This window comes from Macaca fascicularis, chromosome 11, assembly GCF_037993035.2.
Source record: "Macaca fascicularis isolate 582-1 chromosome 11, T2T-MFA8v1.1".
Taxonomy (NCBI): Eukaryota; Metazoa; Chordata; class Mammalia; order Primates; family Cercopithecidae; genus Macaca; species Macaca fascicularis.
In genome coordinates, this window is record NC_088385.1 from 3,776,086 (window position 1) to 3,793,830 (window position 17,745).

General features: G+C 44.2%; 1 protein-coding gene across 2 annotated transcripts in view; it reads left to right on the forward strand.

The window, feature by feature from the left end:
- TULP3 (TUB like protein 3) overlaps positions 1–17,745 on the forward strand; it is a 55,612-nt gene that overhangs the window by 9,862 nt on the left and 28,005 nt on the right. For both annotated transcript variants that reach the window (XM_045364547.2, XM_005569829.5), the window contains exon 2: positions 12,303–12,354. In XM_045364547.2, the coding sequence (XP_045220482.2) occupies positions 12,303–12,354 (52 nt within the window). The remainder of the gene's footprint in view (positions 1–12,302; positions 12,355–17,745) is intronic.

Sequence of the window (17,745 nt, forward strand, 5' to 3'; positions counted from 1 at the left end):
CTGGCCTCAAGCAGGCTGCCCACTTAGGCCTCCCAGAGTGCTGAGATGACAGGCATGAGTCACTGCATCTGGTTGGAATTTGAATTTAATATAATGTTTACATGTCTCAAAGTAGTATTCTTCAGATATTTTTAACCTTTTAAAAATGCAAAAATCGGCCGGGCGCGGTGGCTCAAGCCTGTAATCCCAGCACTTTGGGAGGCCGAGACCGGCGGATCACGAGGTCAGGAGATCGAGACCATCCTGGATAACCCAGTGAAACCCCGTCTCTACTAAAAAATACAAAAAACTAGCCGGGCGAGGCGGCGGGCGCCTGTAGTCCCAGCTACTCGGGAGGCTGAGGCAGGAGAATGGCGTGAACCCGGGAGGCGGAGCTTGCAGTGAGCTGAGATCCGGCCACTGCACTCCAGCCTGGGCGACAGACCGAGACTCCGTCTCAAAAAAAAAAAAAAAAAAAATGCAAAAATCATAGGCTTGGCACAGTGGCTCTTGCCTGTAATCCCAGCACTTTGAGAGGCTGATGCGGGTGGGTCATCTGAGGTCAGGAGTTCGAGACCAGTCTGACCAACATGGAGAAACCATGTATCTACTAAAAATACAAAATTAGCCGGGCATGGTGGCACATGCTTGTAATCCCAGCTACTCCGGAGGCTGAGGCAGGAGAATCGCTTGAACCTGGGTGGCGGAGGTTGTGGTGAGCTGAGATCGTGCCATTGCACTGTAGCCTGGGCAACAAGAGCAAGACAATGTTAAAAAAAAAAAGAAAGCGAAATTCATTCTTAGCTCACAGGCAGTGTAAAAAGGTGACGGCAGGCCAGCTTTGGCCCACAGACTATAGTTTGCAGCCCCTGTGCTAAATCATAAAAGTATTTTTTCCTGTAAGGTCGTAGTTATTCATACTATGAATATTATTTAAGACAGCAGTGAGGTGGTTTTTATATTAAAATGGAACCTGTCACCTTACGGAATAAGTCCCATAATTTAATTTTCAAGATAAAACTTGGAGACGGGGGCCAGGCGCGGTGGCTCACGCCTGTAATCCCAGCACTTTGGGAGTCTGAGGCAGGTGGATCACGAGGTCAGGAGATCGAGACCATCCTGGCTAACACAGTGAAACCCCATCTCTACTAAAAATACAAAAAACTAGCCGGGCGAGGTGGCGGGCGCCTGTAGTCCCAGCTACTCGGGAGGCTGAGGCAGGAGAATGGCGTGAACCCGGGAGGCGGAGCTTGCAGTGAGCTGAGATCCGGCCACTGCACTCCAGCCTGGGCGACAGAGCGAGACTCCGTCTCAAAAAAAAAAAAAAAAAAAAAATACAAAAAATTAGCCAGGCGTGGTGGCGGGCGTCTATAGTCCCAGCAACTCGAGAGGCTAAGGCAGGAGAAATGGCATGAACCTGGGAGGCGGAGTTTGCAGTGAGCCGAGATCGCGCCACTGCACTCCAGCCTGGGCGACAGAGCGAGACTCTGTCTCAAAAAAGAAAAAAAAAACCCACAAAAAAACTTGGAGACGGGCGTGGTAGCTCACGTCTGTAATCCCAGCACTTTGGGAAGTTGAGGTGGGCACATCATCTCAGGTCAGGAGTTCAAGACTAGCCTGGCCAACGTGTTGAAACCCCATCTCTGCTAAAAATACAAAAAAAAAAAAAAAAAAAAAAATTAGCTAGGTATGGCGGCTCACGCCTGTGAACCCAGCTACAGGGGAGGCTGAGGCAGGAGAATTTCTTGAACCTGGGAGGAAGAAGTTGTAGTGAGCCGAGATCGTGTCACTGTACTCCAGCCTAGTGACAGAACGAGACTCTGTCTCAAAAACAAAAGCAAAAAAACTTGGATTCTAAAGATACATTGTTCTGTAGATGGTCTCTGGACTGTACTTTCCTCCTTTCTCCCCAATTTCATTTAGAGCATAAAAGCACTTTCTTAGGCTGTTAGAAGCACTTGGATTGGAAATGTTGCCTATAGTAACCTGTATAAACATCAATATGTCAATAACAGATTATTAGTGCAAAATTTAAATGTCCATAAACTGAAAGGGAATAACGACTGGTGACTGGGTCTATGAAATTACAGAAGTAAAGCCTAAGGGAGATGGCAAGCTTTCCTGTTCTGCTACCCTTGTCAGCTGATGGCCTGGGACAATTAATAAAGTACTCATTTTAAACTCAAAAACATCTGTTTTGAATAATACTTTTTTTTTTTTAACACCCTACCTTTGAGGTAACTATTGTTAATAGTTTGTGTATATCCTTCTGGAATTCTTCTATTCCTGTAGACCTTGCAGATACTTTTTTTTTTCTACTTACAGTTATTTTATTTTTATTTATTTATATATTTTTTTAGAGTGTCTTGCTCTCTCACCTTGGGCTAGATGTGGTGGCGTGATGATAGCTCAACCTTCTGGGCTCAAGCAATCCTCCCACCTCAGCCTCCCAAGTAGCTGGGACTCAGGCGTGCGCAACCAAGCCAAGATAATTTTTTTTTTGTAGAGACGGTTTCACCGTGTTGCCCAGGCTGGTCTTGAGCTCCTGGGCTCAAGCGATCCTCCTATCTCCTAAAGTTCTGGGATTACAGGCGTGAGCCACTGTGCCTGGCCGTGTTGTGGTTTCAATACACACTTACCTTGACCTTCCTGGCTCAAGCAATCCTCCTGCTTCATTCTCCCCGAGGAGCTGGGACCGCCGGAGCACTCCACTATACCTGGTTAATTAGATTTTTTTTTTTTTTTTTTTTTTTTGTGGAGACAGGGCCTCCTTATATTGCTTAGGCTTTTTGCCCAATTTTTATTTTGTTTTATTTTATTTTTTGAGACAGAGTCTCACGCTATTGCTCAGGCTGGAGTGCAGTGGCGTGATCTCAGCTCACTGCAACCTCCGCCTCCCGGATTCAAGTGATTCTCCTGCCTCAGCCTCTTGAGTAGCTGGGAATACAGGCACGCACAACCACGCCTGGCTTATTTTTTGTACCACGCCCAGCTTATTTTTTGTATTTTTAGTAGAGACGGGATTTCACCATGTTGGCCCAGCTGGTCTCCAACTCCTGGCCTCAAGTTATCTGCCCATCTCAGCCTCCCAAAGTGCTGGGATTACAGGCATGAGCTACCTTGCCTAGCTCCAATTTTTAATTAGGTTGTTTGTCTTAATAAATCTGTAAGAGTTCTTTAGATTCTAAATATAAATTTTTTGTTAGATATATGTTTCACAAATATTTTCCCTAGTTTGTGGCTTGCCTTCTAATTTTCCTAACAGTATCTTTGCCGAACAAAAGTTTTTCATTTTGATGAAGTCCAACTTGCTGATTTTTTAGTAGTAAATTTAAGTAAAAGTCATAATCATACCTACAGTTTTTCTTCTAGAGGATGTTAGTCAATCTTCAAATAAGCATGCATAACTAGATTTAAGAATAATAAATTATTTTTTGTAGTTGTTTTCTTGAGGTAAACCTTTTATTTCCTTTATCTTTCCTGTGTAATACCTTTGGAGTAATTCCTAGTCTCACACATACTACATTTATTTCTAATAGGTTGAGTTGAACCAAATTTTTGTAAATTATTTTAACTTCATGCAGCAGCTAATTACTAAATATTTACAATTATGAATTTCTCTAAAATAAATTGCCAAGTTGTCCTCTTTATCACTGCACACTGGCATTTATTGCATTAATGAAAGAAGATAACTATATCTAATTTCTAAGTCTAAAAAATAGGCCAGGCACAGTGTCTCATGCCTGTAATCCCAGCACTTTGGGAGGCCGAGGCAGGTGGATCACAAGGTCAGGAGATTGAGACCACGGTGAAACCCCGTCTCTACTAAAAATACAAAAAAAATTAGCTGGGCGTGGTGGCGGGAGCCTGTAGTCCCAGCTATTCAGGAGGCTGAGGCAGGAGAATGGCGTGAACCCAGGAGGCGGAGCTTGCAGTGAGCCGAGATCGCGCCACTGCACTCCAGCCTGGGCGACAGAGCGAGACTCTGTCTCTAAATAAATAAATAAATAAATAAATAAATAAATAAAAGTAATAATTTGTGATGTTCCGAAGCAATACTGTGGTCAGTAAAGGAAGCCTTCATTCAAGTTACTATCAGGAAAAGCAATGGGCTGCTCACAGCCTTTACTTTTGCAAGTCTTATCCTGCTGCTTTCCTGGCAAGGATCGTGTTTACTCTCTCCAGTACCACAGAAGCAGCCTGTTTAGCCTCCTGCATCAGTGGCCAAATTGCAGTTGAGTGCTGATTACAGCATCCTTATCTGGCACAGTGTGGGAAGCCGCAAGAAACACTCTGATTGTTCAGTGGCAATGGATTTTGTGTTACTGGCAGCTCGAAAAATTTACTCTTAACAGGCTGAGAGAAGTTGACAGGAACGTTGAGAGTGCTGAATAATCATAGATTCTTGAGGGTCATTAGTAACATTATTCAGTGCTTCAAAGTACTTGGCAGCATGGTTTGTTGGGTATAGCACTAGACTAGCAATGGAGAATGTTTTAAAGTATGCTCGAAGTTTCTCTGTTACTTATCTTTAGCAAATTTCTTCATTGTTCATGCCATCTTCGTTCCCTAGAAATACTGTGTGAGCGTAATTTAGGTGGTAGATTAAAGGGCAATGGGAATTTTTTTTTTTTTTTTTGAGACGGAGTCTCGCGCTGTTGCCCAGGCTGGAGTGTAATGGCATGATCCCAGCTCACTGCAACTTCCGCCTCCTGGGTTCAAGTGATTGTCCTGCCTCAGCCTCCCAAGTAGCTGGGATTACAGGCGTGGGCCACCATGCCTGGCTAATTTTTGTATTTTTAGTAGAGATGGGGTTTCACCGTGTTGGTCAGGCTGGTTTCGAACTCCTGACCTCAAGTGATCTGCCCACGTCAGCCTCCCAAAGTTCTGGAATTACAGGCATGAGCCACTGCGCCTGGTAGCAGTGGGCTTTTTAAAGGTAGTCAGTCCGCAACAATGAAAAAAAGTTACCGAAATTTATATTTTATTTTTTTCTCTTTTTATTTTGAAAAAATTTGGCCAGGCACAGTGGCCCATGTCTGTAATCCCAGCACTTTGGGAGGCCGAGGCAGGTGGATCACCTGAGGTCGGGAGTTCAAGTCCAGCCAACAGGGAGAAACCCTGTCTCTCCTGAAAATACAAAATTAGCCAGGCGTGGTGGTGCATGCCTGTAATCCCAGCTACTCGGGAGACTGAGGCAGGAGAATCGCTTGAACCCAGGAGGCAGAGGTTGCGGTGAGCCAAGATGACGCCACTGCACTGCAGCCTGGGCAACGAGCGCGAGACTCTATCTCAAAAAAAAAAGAAAAAGAAAAGAAAAAATTGAAATTTGCTGAAAAGTCGCAAGAAAGCACCGTTCATAAACCTATGCCCTTCACGTAGATTCATCATTAATATTTTTTTATTTATTTATTTTATTTTTTTTAATTTTTTTAATTTATTTTATTTATTTTATTATTATTTTTTTTTTGAGACGGAGTCTCGCTCTGTAGCCCAGGCTGGAGTGCAGTGGCCGGATCTCAGCTCACTGCAAGCTCTGCCTCCCGGGTTTTTACGCCATTCTCCTGCCTCAGCCTCCCGAGTAGCCGGGACTACAGGCGCCCGCCACCTCTCCCGGCTAGTTTTTTGTATTTTTTAGTAGAGATGGGGTTTCACCGTGTTATCCAGGATGGTCTCGAACTCCTGACCTCGTGATCCGCCCGTCTCGGCCTCCCAAAGTGCTGGGATTACAGGCTTGAGCCACCGCGCCCGGCCTTACTAATATTTTTTATACCCGACTTTAAAAAATCTTTTTAGACTTACATAAAATTTATAAAAATATTAGACAATCCCTCTATACCTTTCACCAAGTTTCCCCTAATGTTAACATCATCTTCTTCTTCTTTTTTTTTTTTTTTTTTGAGACGGACCCTAGTTCTGTTGCCCAGGCTGGAGTGCAGTGGCATGATCTCGGCTCACTGCAACCTCTGCCTCCTGGGTTCAAGCGATTCTCCAGCCTCAACCTCCTGAGTAGCTGGGATTACAGGTGCCTGCCCACCACGCCCAGCTGATTTTTCTATCTTCAGTAGAGACGGGGTTTCACTGTGTTGGCCAGGCTTGTCTCGAACTTCTGACTTTGTGATCTGCCCGCCTTGGCCTCCCAAAGTGCTGTGAGCCACTGTGCCTGGCCTAATGTTAACATCTTACATAACCATGGCCACATTATCAAAATCAGGAAATTAATATACAATCAATACTGTTAACTAATTCATAGGCCTTATTTGAATTTTGTCAGTTTTCCTACTAATGTCTCTTTCCTAGTCTAGGTTTTTTTGGTGTCCATAAATAAAGGTGAGTGAGATGGGACATACTGCCAGAAAATTCTCTTTGCGTACACTGTGCAGTGTTGTAAGGCCTTGTAGTTCTCTTCAGCTAATTTTTATTTTATCTGTCTATCTTACCTATATTTATCTGAGATGGAGTCTCGCTCTGTTGCTCAGGCTGCTGTGCAGGGTCACAGTCACAGCTCACTGCACCCTTGAACTCTTGGGCTCAAGTGCTCCTCCTACCTCAGCCTCCTGATTAGCTGGGACCACAGGCTCCTGGCACCATGCCCAGCAGGTATCTTCAGTTTCGCCTTTACTGGTTGGTAACTGGAGAATTGTCCAAGAGAATGGTGTTCTGTGGGCATTCTCATCTACCACACTTGAGTGTTTCTGTGTTTCTTCAAGATGTGTGTTTAGGGTTTCTCCTGTTTGAACCAAGCAAATAGGAAATTTTCTCTGAGAAAAATGGGAGGAAAAAGAGTTACTCCACTTTTTTTTTTTTTCCTGTAGGAATTCTTTCTGTTTTGTGTTGATTTATTAACCAGGCTTGCTTGTGGTTAGGCTTGCTATTCAATAACTAAGTTAAAATGAAGGAAAGAGAATATTAACACAGGCCGGGCGTGGCAGCTCATGCCTGTATCCCAGCACTTTGGGAGGCCAAGATGGGCGGATCACCTGCACCTGAAGTCAGGAGTTGGAGACCAACCTGGCCAACATGGCAAAACCCCTTCTCCACTAAAAATATGGCAGGCACCTGTAATCCCAGCTACTTGGGACGCTGACGCAGGAGAATCGCTTGAACCCGGGAGGTGGAGGTTGCAGTGAGCTGAGATCGTGCCACTGCACTCCAGGCTCGATGACAGACTGAGACTCTGTCTCAAAAAAAAAAAAAAATTAAGTCAGAAAAATGTAAATTTATTAAGATGATATTCCAGATTAGACTAGAAATTTTAGTTCAGATTGAATATAAGTCTATAAAATATCTTTTTTTTTTTTTTTTTTTTTGAGACAGAGTCTCGCTCTGTCACCAGGCTGGAGGGCAGTGGCATGATCTCGGCTCACTGCAACCTCTACCTGCCAGGTTCAAGCAATTCTCTTGCCTCAGCCTCCTGAGCACCTGGGACTACAGGCACACACCATCATGCCCAGCTAATTTTTGTATTTTTAGTAGAGATGGGGTTTCACCATGTTGGCCAGGATGGTCTTGATCTCTTGACCTCGTGATCCACCCGCTGCAGCCTCCCAAAGTGTTGGGATTACAGGCGTGAGCCAGTGCACCAGGCGTTATAAAATATCTTTATAGGTTATAATTTAACTAAAGGTATAACTTTTTAAGTTATAATTTATTTAAACTTAGAACTCAGGGAAAATGTGACTTTTGATATATAGGAGACTTACAAATGTTACAGTTACTTAACATGTATTTATTGTCTCTTCTGTTCAGGTCAAAATGCTTTGATTGTGCCCTATTTATTCAGATTGTCTGTTCAGCTTGCCCAGGCTTGATGAAAGGAATCAAGTGGTGTCTAGATGTACTGTCAAAAACATACCTGTTTTTTTCACTATTTGAGGCCTTATGAGAAACGTTTGAAAACTTTAGTTGTATGCCAGAACTTAACATCTTTGAAGAGGTTTTAGCATGGGTGGGGAATGATTCGTTTTTCCCCCACGCCAGAAGTCGTCACACCTTTGGTTTAGTGTTGAGAACAGAGTGCAGATTTGTAGCAGCAGCTGTTTGAAAATACTAGTTCATGGTGGAGATTTCAGTGAGCCAAGATCATGCCACTGCACTCTACCCTGGGCGACAGAGCCAGACCCTGTCAAAAAAAAAAAAAAAAAATTTTTTTTTTTTTTTTTTTTTTGTTTGAGAGAGAGTCTTGCATTGTTGCCCAGGCAGGAGTGCAGTGGCGCCATCTTGGTTCACTGCAACCTCTGCCTCCTGGGTTCACGCAATTCTCCTGCCTCAGCTTCCTGAGTACCTGGGATTACAGGTGCAAACCACCATACCTGGCTAATTTTTTGTATTTTTAGTAGAGATGGGGTTTCACCATGTTGGCCAGACTGCTCTTGAACTCCTGACCTCGTGATCCGCTGGCCTTGGCCACCGGAAGTGCTGGGAATACAGGCATGAGCCACTGGCTCTTTTTTTTTTTTTTTTTTTTTTTTTGAGACGGAGTCCCACACCGTCACCCAGGCTGGAGTGGTGCAGTGGCGTGATCTCAGCTCACTGCATCTTCCTCCTCCTCCCGAGTTCAAGTGATTCTCCTGCCTCAGCCTCCTGAGTAGCTGGGATTACAGGTGCATGACGCCACTCCCAGCTAATTTTTTGTATTTTAGTAGAGACGGGGTTTCACCGTGTTGGCCAGGCTGGTCTCAAACCCCTGAGCTCAGGCAGTCCACCTGCCTCGGCCTCCCAAAGTGCTGGAATTACAGGTGTGAACCATCGTGCCCGGCCTAATTTATTTATTTATTTATTTATTTATTTTTTTTTGAGACGGAGTCTTGCTCTGTCACCCAGGCTGGAGTGCAGTGGCCGGATCTCAGCTCACTGCAAGCTCCGCCTCCCGGGTTCCCGCCATTCTCCTGCCTCAGCCTCCTGAGTAGCTGGGACTACAGGCGCCCGCCACCGCGCCCGGCTAATTTTTTGTATTTTTAGTAGAGACGGGGTTTCACTGTGGTCTCGATCTCCTGACCTTGTGATCCGCCCGCCTCGGCCTCCCAAAGTGCTGGGATTACAGGCTTGAGCCACCGCGCCCGGCCTTTATTTTTAATTAAAAAAGAAAATGGCTATAATCCCAGCACTTTGGGAGGCCAAAGTGGGTGGATCACCTGAGGTCAGGAGTTTGAGACCAGCCTGGCCAAGATGATGAAGCCCTGTCTCTACTAAAAATAAAAAATTAGCTGGGCATGGTGGCGGGCGCCTGTAATCCCAGCTGCTCAGGAGGCTGAGGCAGGAGAATCGCTTGAATCTGGGAAGTGGAGGTTGCAGCGAGCCGAAATCACGTCATTGTACTCCAGCCTGGACAACAAGAGTGAACCCTTCATCTCAAAATAAGTAAATAAATAAATAATAAATTTTAAAAAATGAAAATACTAGTCCATAACAGTGGACTTTTTTCTCCAAATTCTCCTTTTGCTGTATAATGTCATTTTATGCAGAACTTTAAAAAATTTATACTGATACATGGCCAGGCGCAATGGCTGACGCCTGTAATCTCAGCACTTTGGGAAGCCGAGGTGGGCAGATCACTTGAGGTCAGGAATTCAAGACCAGCCTGGCCAACATGGCAAAACCCCATCTCTACTAAAAATACAAAAATTGGCCGGGCACAGTGGCTCACACCTGTAATCCCAACACTTGGGGAGGCTGAGGTGGGCAGATCACGAGGTCGAGGTCAGGAGATCAAGACCATCCTGGCTAACACAGTGAAACCCTGTCTCTACTAAAAATACAAACAATTAGCCGGGTGTAGTGACGTGCACCTATAGTCCCAGCTACTCGGAAGTTTGAGGCAGGAGAATCGCTTGAACCTGGGAGGTGGAGCTTGCAGTAAGCCGAGATCACGCCACTGCACTCCAGCCTGGGCAACAGAGTGAGACTCTGTCTCCAAAAAAAAAAAAAAAAAAAAATTACAAAAATTAGCGGGGCATGATGGTGCACCCCTGTAGTTCTAGCTATTCAGGAGGCTGAGGCAGGAGAATGGCTTGAACCCAGGAGGTAGAGGTTGCAGTGAGATGAGTTGAAGCCACTGCACTCCAGCTTGGGTGGCAGAGTAAGACTGTCTAAAAAAAAAAATTTTATACTTATACACACTGAATACCTGTAATATTCTAGCACTCTAGTTTTGTTTTTGTTTTATCTTTTTTTTTTTTTTTTTGGTCACACTATATTAATGAAGGATTTTTAAATTTGGGGTTTAAAAATACGTGACTGCAGATAAAAATCATTAAAGAAAACAGCTGGGCGCGGTGGCTCACGCCTGTAATCCCAGCACTTTGGGAGGCTGAGATGGGTGGATCATGAGGTCAGGAGATCGAGACCATCCTGGCGAACACGGTGAAACCCCGTCTCTACTAAAAAATACAAAAAAACTAGCCGGGCGAGGTGCCGGGCGCCTGTAGTCCCAGCTACTCGGGAGGCTGAGGCAGGAGAATGGCGTGAACCCGGGAGGCGGAGCTTGCAGTGAGCCGAGATCTGGCCACTGCACTTCAGCCTGGGCGACAGAGCGAGACTCCGTCTCAAAAAAAAAAAAAAAAAAGAAAAGAAAAACAGAAAACGTAGGAACATATCTAGGTGAAACATGAGGGGCACAAAGTCAAGGCCAGAGGCTGTTGTGTCTGACATTTTTGTTTATTTGTTCCTCTTTGGAGCTGGGAGAAAAGAGATGATTTATTGACCACCCAGTATTTTTTGTTTGTTTGTTTTTTAAACATAAAGATCATGAGTGAATTAATAAATAGAGAGGCATGTCAGAAAATCAGAAAGCACCTCCACGTCTGTGTGTGCGGGTTGTTAAACCTGCCTCACAAGTGAATGAAGAGGAAGAGTCTTCGCGACAGCATGCAAATTCCAAGTTGCTCTGCATTAGTAAGATGCATAGAACCTTCTAAAATGTAGGAATATAGTGGCACACCATTAAGCCATACATAAATGCTTTGGTATATTTGCCCCACATGTAGCAAACACCATGTTTCTCTTTGTGGTAATGGAATTTGTCTTCTTAAATAGCACCTTGTAGTTCCAGTTTTTCTGGCACTAAGTTCCCAGTAAACATTTATCATCCAAATAATTGAGAACCATTTCTGCTTAATTTCATACTTCACACTTTCCAAGAATGCTGAATCACAAAATAAAAAGTCTTAAATTAGGAAATTGTCAACAATAGAAAAGCCTTCAGAGAGAGTTTTTTTTTTCCCCCCGTTTGTTTGTTTTGAGCCATAGTCTCGCCCTGTCGCCCAGGCTGGAGTGCAGTGGTGTGATCTCGCTGTTCCTCCGCCTCCCGGGTTCAAACGATTCTCCTGCCTCAGTCTCCCGAATAGCTGGGATTACAGGCATGGCCACCACACCTGGCTAATTTTTTGTATCCTTAGTAGAGACAGGTTTCACCATGTTGGCCAGGCTAGTCTCGAACTCCTGACCTTGTGATCCACCCACCTAGACCTCCCAAAGTGCTGGGATTACAGGTGTGAGCCAATGTGCCCGGCCCAAAGAGTGTTTTTAAATGTTCAGAAGGGCTTGGTTTATCAGCTGAAGACTGGTTTTATTCCATTTTTGTTGTTTCTTTCTGCCTTCAAGCAGATCTGTCTCCCGGTGGCAATAAATGTCACCTGTTCATCCATACTTACAGTTGTCTCCTTTGATGACTGGCATAATAAATGTTATTAATGACAGACTTGAGTAAGTTAAATTAAATGCCCAGATCTTCAGGAATTCAGTAGGCTCTAATAAGATGCTATACACAGTGTAATTTTCCCTGTCGTAGAACTAACTCCAAAAAACAAATAAATATGTTTGATTTTTCAGATGTAATTTAGATGCCAGAAGGAGACCAGAATTGGGGTCTGTTTCTGCTGTTTAGCCTTACACATGACTCTTCAAGTCTTCCTTCATCTTCAAAGTGTAAAAAATAATGGTATCTAGTTCATAGGGTTGTTTTAAAAAAATAAACAAAATAATACCATGTAAAATGCTTACCACTATGTTCAGAGCATAACGCGTACTCAAGACATTGTTTAAAACAAAAGGAAATCCCTGCATGCATGGGGTCTGTGTTTTCATCTTTTTCTTGTCCTTGGAGTATTTCAGTCTCCTGAGGTCCTCTGGAGTAAGTGCGGTGTTAAGGGTGGGAAGTCCTCCTGCAGTCAGTGCGGGTAGCCTCTAGAAGCTGATGCCTTTCTGTAAGGCAGAATCGATTGGTTCCAAATAACCCAAAAGAGTACATGCATAAAGAGATGAAATTGACAAGGAGTTTTCTCTTTATATACTTGCTTTCTTGCTTTTTTTTTTTTGGAAAACAGTGTCTTCCATGAAGAAATGATGAAGATGCGACAGGCTAAACTGGATTATCAGGTGAGCAGAGTCTCCTCTTTTGAAATAGGTGGCCAACTATACTGGCCGTGATGCTGGTGGTCTTGGCTCTGAATCCTTGGCAGGGCTATGGAAAGAAGACTGGCAAGGAGAAGGCTCGGGTGGTTACCTATGAAGCAGTGTCTGGAGTTAGTGGTTGCTGAACCAAGGCTCTGGGCTATGGCAAGACCAAAGTGCTTTGAGGATGTCAGCAACAAGACTGGCCTTGGATTTACAATCACCAGAAATTCCTTGGTGCCTTTCTTTCTGAGGAATTAAAAGAATGTTAACATTGTATTTCTATGTAGTAATTTGGTTCTGCTACCTTAAGTACCTCTCTACAATGTAATTTCACTCACACTGTAATTTCACAAGATGGTGTTCTTATGCTAAAATGCAGATCCGAACTTGCTACTGCTGCTTTAAAATCTCCATCGCATGGCCAGGCGCGGTGGCTCACGCCCGTAATCCCAGCTCTTTGGGAGGCTGAGGCAGGTGGATCACGAGGTCAGGATATCGAGACCATCCTGGCCAACATGGTAAAACGGTCTATACTAAAAAATACAAAAAATTAGCCGGGCATGGTGGCAGGCGCCTGTAGTCCCAGCTACTCGGGAGGCTGAGGCAGGAGAATGGTGTGAACCCAGGGGGCAGAGCTTGCAGTGAGCCGAGATCACGCCACTGCAGCCTGGTGACAGAGCAAGATTCCGTCTCAAAACAAACAAAAAATCTCCTTCACAAAGAGGGTAATTTTCTTCACAGAGCTGCTGGCACATTTAGTTTGTTTTCTCCATTACACTAAGCTCTGTGAGAGCAGGAGCCAAGCATGTTTTGGATAAACATTATATCAGAAGTTCTCAGCACGGTGCTGGACATGTAGTAATCTTTCATTAAGTATTTGAACAAAGGAAGGAATAAATGAACGGTTTTGTGTTGTTACATGCTGTGATCATCATGTTCAGATAGCTTAGAACCTATACCCAACATACATTTTATTTATATTTGCTTTTTTCTATGAATCTATTCGAATTCAGCAAATTCTGTAGCTAGGATCGTTAACAGTCAAGATGTCTGGATTCAGTAGGTGACTAAAAGTCTCTAAAGTTTTGTCTTCTCTTCTTTATGTGGTTGGTGGAACTAATAATGGGACTTCTAGCCTAATAAATTATTTTAGAGGTGGAATTACTGAAAACTAAGCAACAACTAAATTACTGTGATTGTGGAGAAGATTCTGTTACACACACACACACACAGACTTATCCCTCTGCCCGCAGAGATCACAGTAATTGGGATGAGCCCTTTATTTTCTTTTTTTTTTTTTTTTTTTTTTTTTTTTTTTTTTTGAGACGGAGTCTCGCTCTGCCGCGCAGGCTGGAGTGCAGTGGCCGGATCTCAGCTCACTGCAAGCTCCGCCTCCTGGGTTCACGCCATTCTCCTGCCTCAGCCTCCCGAGTACCTGGGACTACAGGCGCCCGCCACTGCGCCGGGCTAGTTTTTTGTATTTTTTAGTAGAGACGGGGTTTCACCGTGTTAGCCAGGATGGTCTCGATCTCCTGACCTCGTGATCCGCCCGTCTCGGCCTCCCAAAGTGCTGGGATTACAGGCTTGAGCCACCGCGCCCGGCCGAGCCCTTTATTTTCTTCATTCCGTTGCAGAGCAAATTGTATTTAGGGAGAAGTGGACACAAAAATGTAGATCTTTGATTTATTTTTACTCATTTTTATTCTTAGGCATCCTAGTATCGTAAGGCCCAATTTTACCTACTTTGTTAACATTAGGTAACATCTATGGTTCATCTATCAATCATGTTCTGAGACATTAGTCTTTAAATTTTGTATATAGATACATTCTCTGAGTTTTTTTTTTAAAGGTGGCCCTAGTAGTTTGTAATTGTATTCTTTTCATTGAAAATACTACATGTGGTATAAATGTTGTAACTTTTGTAAGCCTTTTTATAGCACAATTTTTAAAATTATGTTTTTACATAGGTAATAAAAACATAAGAATTCAAATAATATAAGATAGATATTTGATGAAAACCTCTCTGTCTGCTTGGCTCAGTGCTTTGTCAGTGGCTGCCACTGACTTTTAATGTATTACATCTTCCAGAGAGAGTGAATTTTTTATTTTTTTATTTTGTATTTATTTTATTTTATTTTATTTTATTTTTGAGACGGAGTCTCGCTCTGTCACCCAGGCTGGAGCGCAGTGGCCGGATCTCAGCTCACTGCAAGCTCCGCCTCCCGTGTTCACACCATTCTCCTGCCTCAGCCTCCCGAGTAGCTGGGACTACAGGCGCCGCCACCTCGCCCGGCTAATTTTTGTATTTTTTTAGTAGAGACGGGGTTTCACGTGTTAGCCAGGATGGTCTCGATCTCCTGACCTCGTGATCCGCCTGTCTCGGCCTCCCAAAGTGCTGGGATTACAGGCTTGAGCCACCGCGCCTGGCCTGTATTTATTTTTTTGAGACAGAGTCTTGCTCTGTTGCCCAGGCTGGGGTGCAGTGGCCGGGTCTCGGCTCACTACAAGCTCCGCCTCCCGGGTTCACGCCATTCTCCTGTCTTAGCCTCCCGAGTAGCTGGGACCACAGGCACCCGCCACCACGCCCGGCTAATTTATTTTATTTTATTTTATTTTTTGTATTTTTACTAGAGATGGGGTTTCACTGTGTTGGCCAGGATAGTCTGGATCTCCTGACCCCATGATCCGCCCGCCTTGGCCTCCCAAAGTGCTGGGATTACAGGCATGAGCCACCGTGCCCGGCTTTTTTTTTTTTTTTTTTTTTTTTTGAGTCAGTGAATTTAGAGACATAAAATTTTATAGGATTTTTTTTCACATGCCTGGTAGTATCAAAGGAATTTTTTGAAATTAAAAAAAAATGTATCTTTGGATAAGATGTATAAATTTTGGTGTTAAATAATGTATGAGAAGCTGGCATGGTAGTGTGCATCTGTAGTTCCAGCTGCCTGGGAGGCTGAGGAAGAAGGATCCCTTGACCTCAAGTGTTTTCGTTCAGTCTGGGCAACACAGCAAGACACCACCCTGCATCTCTTTAAAAAAAAAAAAAAAAAGGCCAGGCGCGGTGGCTCAAGCCTGTAATCCCAGCACTTTGGGAGGCCGAGATGGGCAGATCACGAAGTCGGGAGATCGAGACCATCCTGGCTAACACGGTGAAACCCCGTCTACTAAAAATACAAAAAACTAGCCGGGTGCGGTGGCGGCATCTGTGGTCTCAGCTGCTCGGGAGGCTGAGGCAGGAGAATGGTGTGAACCCGGGAGGCAGAGCTTGCAGTGAGCTGAGATCCGGCCACTGCACTCCAGCCTGGGCGGCAGAGCGAGACTCCGTCTCAAAAAAAAAAAAAAAAAAAAAAAGGTGTATGAGAATATTGTTAGAGCCATGAAATGCCAACAGGTACTTGAGAAGGAAGTTACTCAGTAGGGGGTAAGGGAATTTCCACAAATGCAAGCTGAGCATTCAAATGGTGTATAACAACAAAGGCAGCACCACATAACGAAGAAAACATTGGGCTGGGAAACAGAGGCTTTGGTTCTAGTTCTGGCTCTGCCATTATTCAGCTGTGTGATTTTAGGTAAAGTTCTTAAAGTCAGTTGGCCTCAGCCATTTCATCTGTAGAGTGAAGTTAGACTGGATAAAATAATAGAATGTTAGAAAGAATCTTCAGTGTCTAAGTTAGAGCCAAGATGGAGGCGTATTGAGGAAGCATAGGCTACAACTCAGCCCAGGCATCCCAGGTGGGCAGTATCTTGGTGGGAGCCTCACAGTCCAGAGTAGGCCAACCTGCCCAAGGGATACAGTGCACACCCGTCAGTGATGGTGGCACGTCCCAGCAGTTACCCTCAATGGAGGTGGGAGAGGCTGGGGAAACCCTGCCCAGATGTACATTAGATTAGACTCAGGAATTCTGCTATGGCAGTGTCCCTTTGGTTGAGTGTCACTGGTTGTGAGCTTTATAGGATAAGAAACAGCTAAAAACGGCCGGGCACGGTGGCTCAAGCCTGTAATCCCAGCACTTTGAGAGGCCGAGATGGGCGGATCACAAGGTCAGGAGATCGAGACCATCCTGGCTAACACGGTGAAACCCCGTCTCTACCAAAAAATACAAAAAAACTAGCCGGGCGAGGTGGCGGGCACCTGTAGTCCCAGCTACTCGGGAGGCTGAGGCAGGAGAATGGCGTGAACCCGGGAGGCGGAGCTTGCAGTGAGCCGAGATCTGGCCACTGCACTCCAGCCTGGGCGACAGAGCGAGACGCTGTCTCAAAAAAAACAAAAAACAAAAAACAAAAAAAAAACAAAAAAAAAACCCAGCTAAAAACAACCAAAGTTAATATGTCTCCTGAGGATTGGTTCATATTAGCCCGTCTCATAAGTGATGAATCTGAATCTGAGAATTACTTTCTAGTGAACCATATTCGAGAATTAGCTGGTCTTTACATTCCCAGTTGAAATATCTGTGGGAAGTTTGCAATCAGAACGTGGCTTGGTATATTCAAAATCAGAGCAGGTAGATTTGTAAAATGATATTTATAGTGACACATTAAAATATGATAGTATGATTAATTCGCCTCTTCTGAAGGGATATACCTACCCAAGGAAGGAGATTTGCATGTGCCCAGGACATTCTCCCTGCCTTAGTGCTAGAGACACAGGGTAGATCTTGTTCTTTCCCTTCCCTTAACTCATTCCTTTTTTTTTTTTTTTTTTGGAGACAGAGTCTCCCTCTGCCACCAGGCTGAAGTGCAGTGGCGCCATCTTGGCTCACTGCAACCTCCGCCTCCTGGGTTCAAGCGATCCTCCTGCCTCGGCCTCCTGAGTAGCTGGGACTAAGGTGCACGCCACCACGCCCAGCTAATTTTTGTGTATTTAGTAGAGATGGGGTTTCACCATGTTGGCCAGGATGATCTTGATCTCTTGACCTTGTGATCTGCCCGCCTTGGCCTCCCAAAATGCTGGGATTACAGGCGTGAGCCACAGTGCCCAGCCAACTCATTCTTTTATCATCTAGTTTACAGTATTATTGATCTGGTTACTGTTTGTTTCATATCTGTCATGTTTTCCTGATACTATAATCTTTTAATTTAATGTTTAAAGATTCTACATCTCCAGATCATTTACATGTGGCTATTCTTCTCCTATATAGATTTTAAACAGCTCTATTAAGATAAAATTCACATACCATAAATATACACGTAGGTGAAGTATACAAATGATTTTTAGATCTTATAAATGGAATCATACAGTATGTGGTCTTTTGTGTCTGGCTGCTTTGTCTTAGCATAAAGTTCACCCATGTTGTAAATGTGCCAGTACTTCATTCCTTTTTATCGCCAAATAACATTTTATTATATGGGTATACCACATTTTGTTTATCTGTT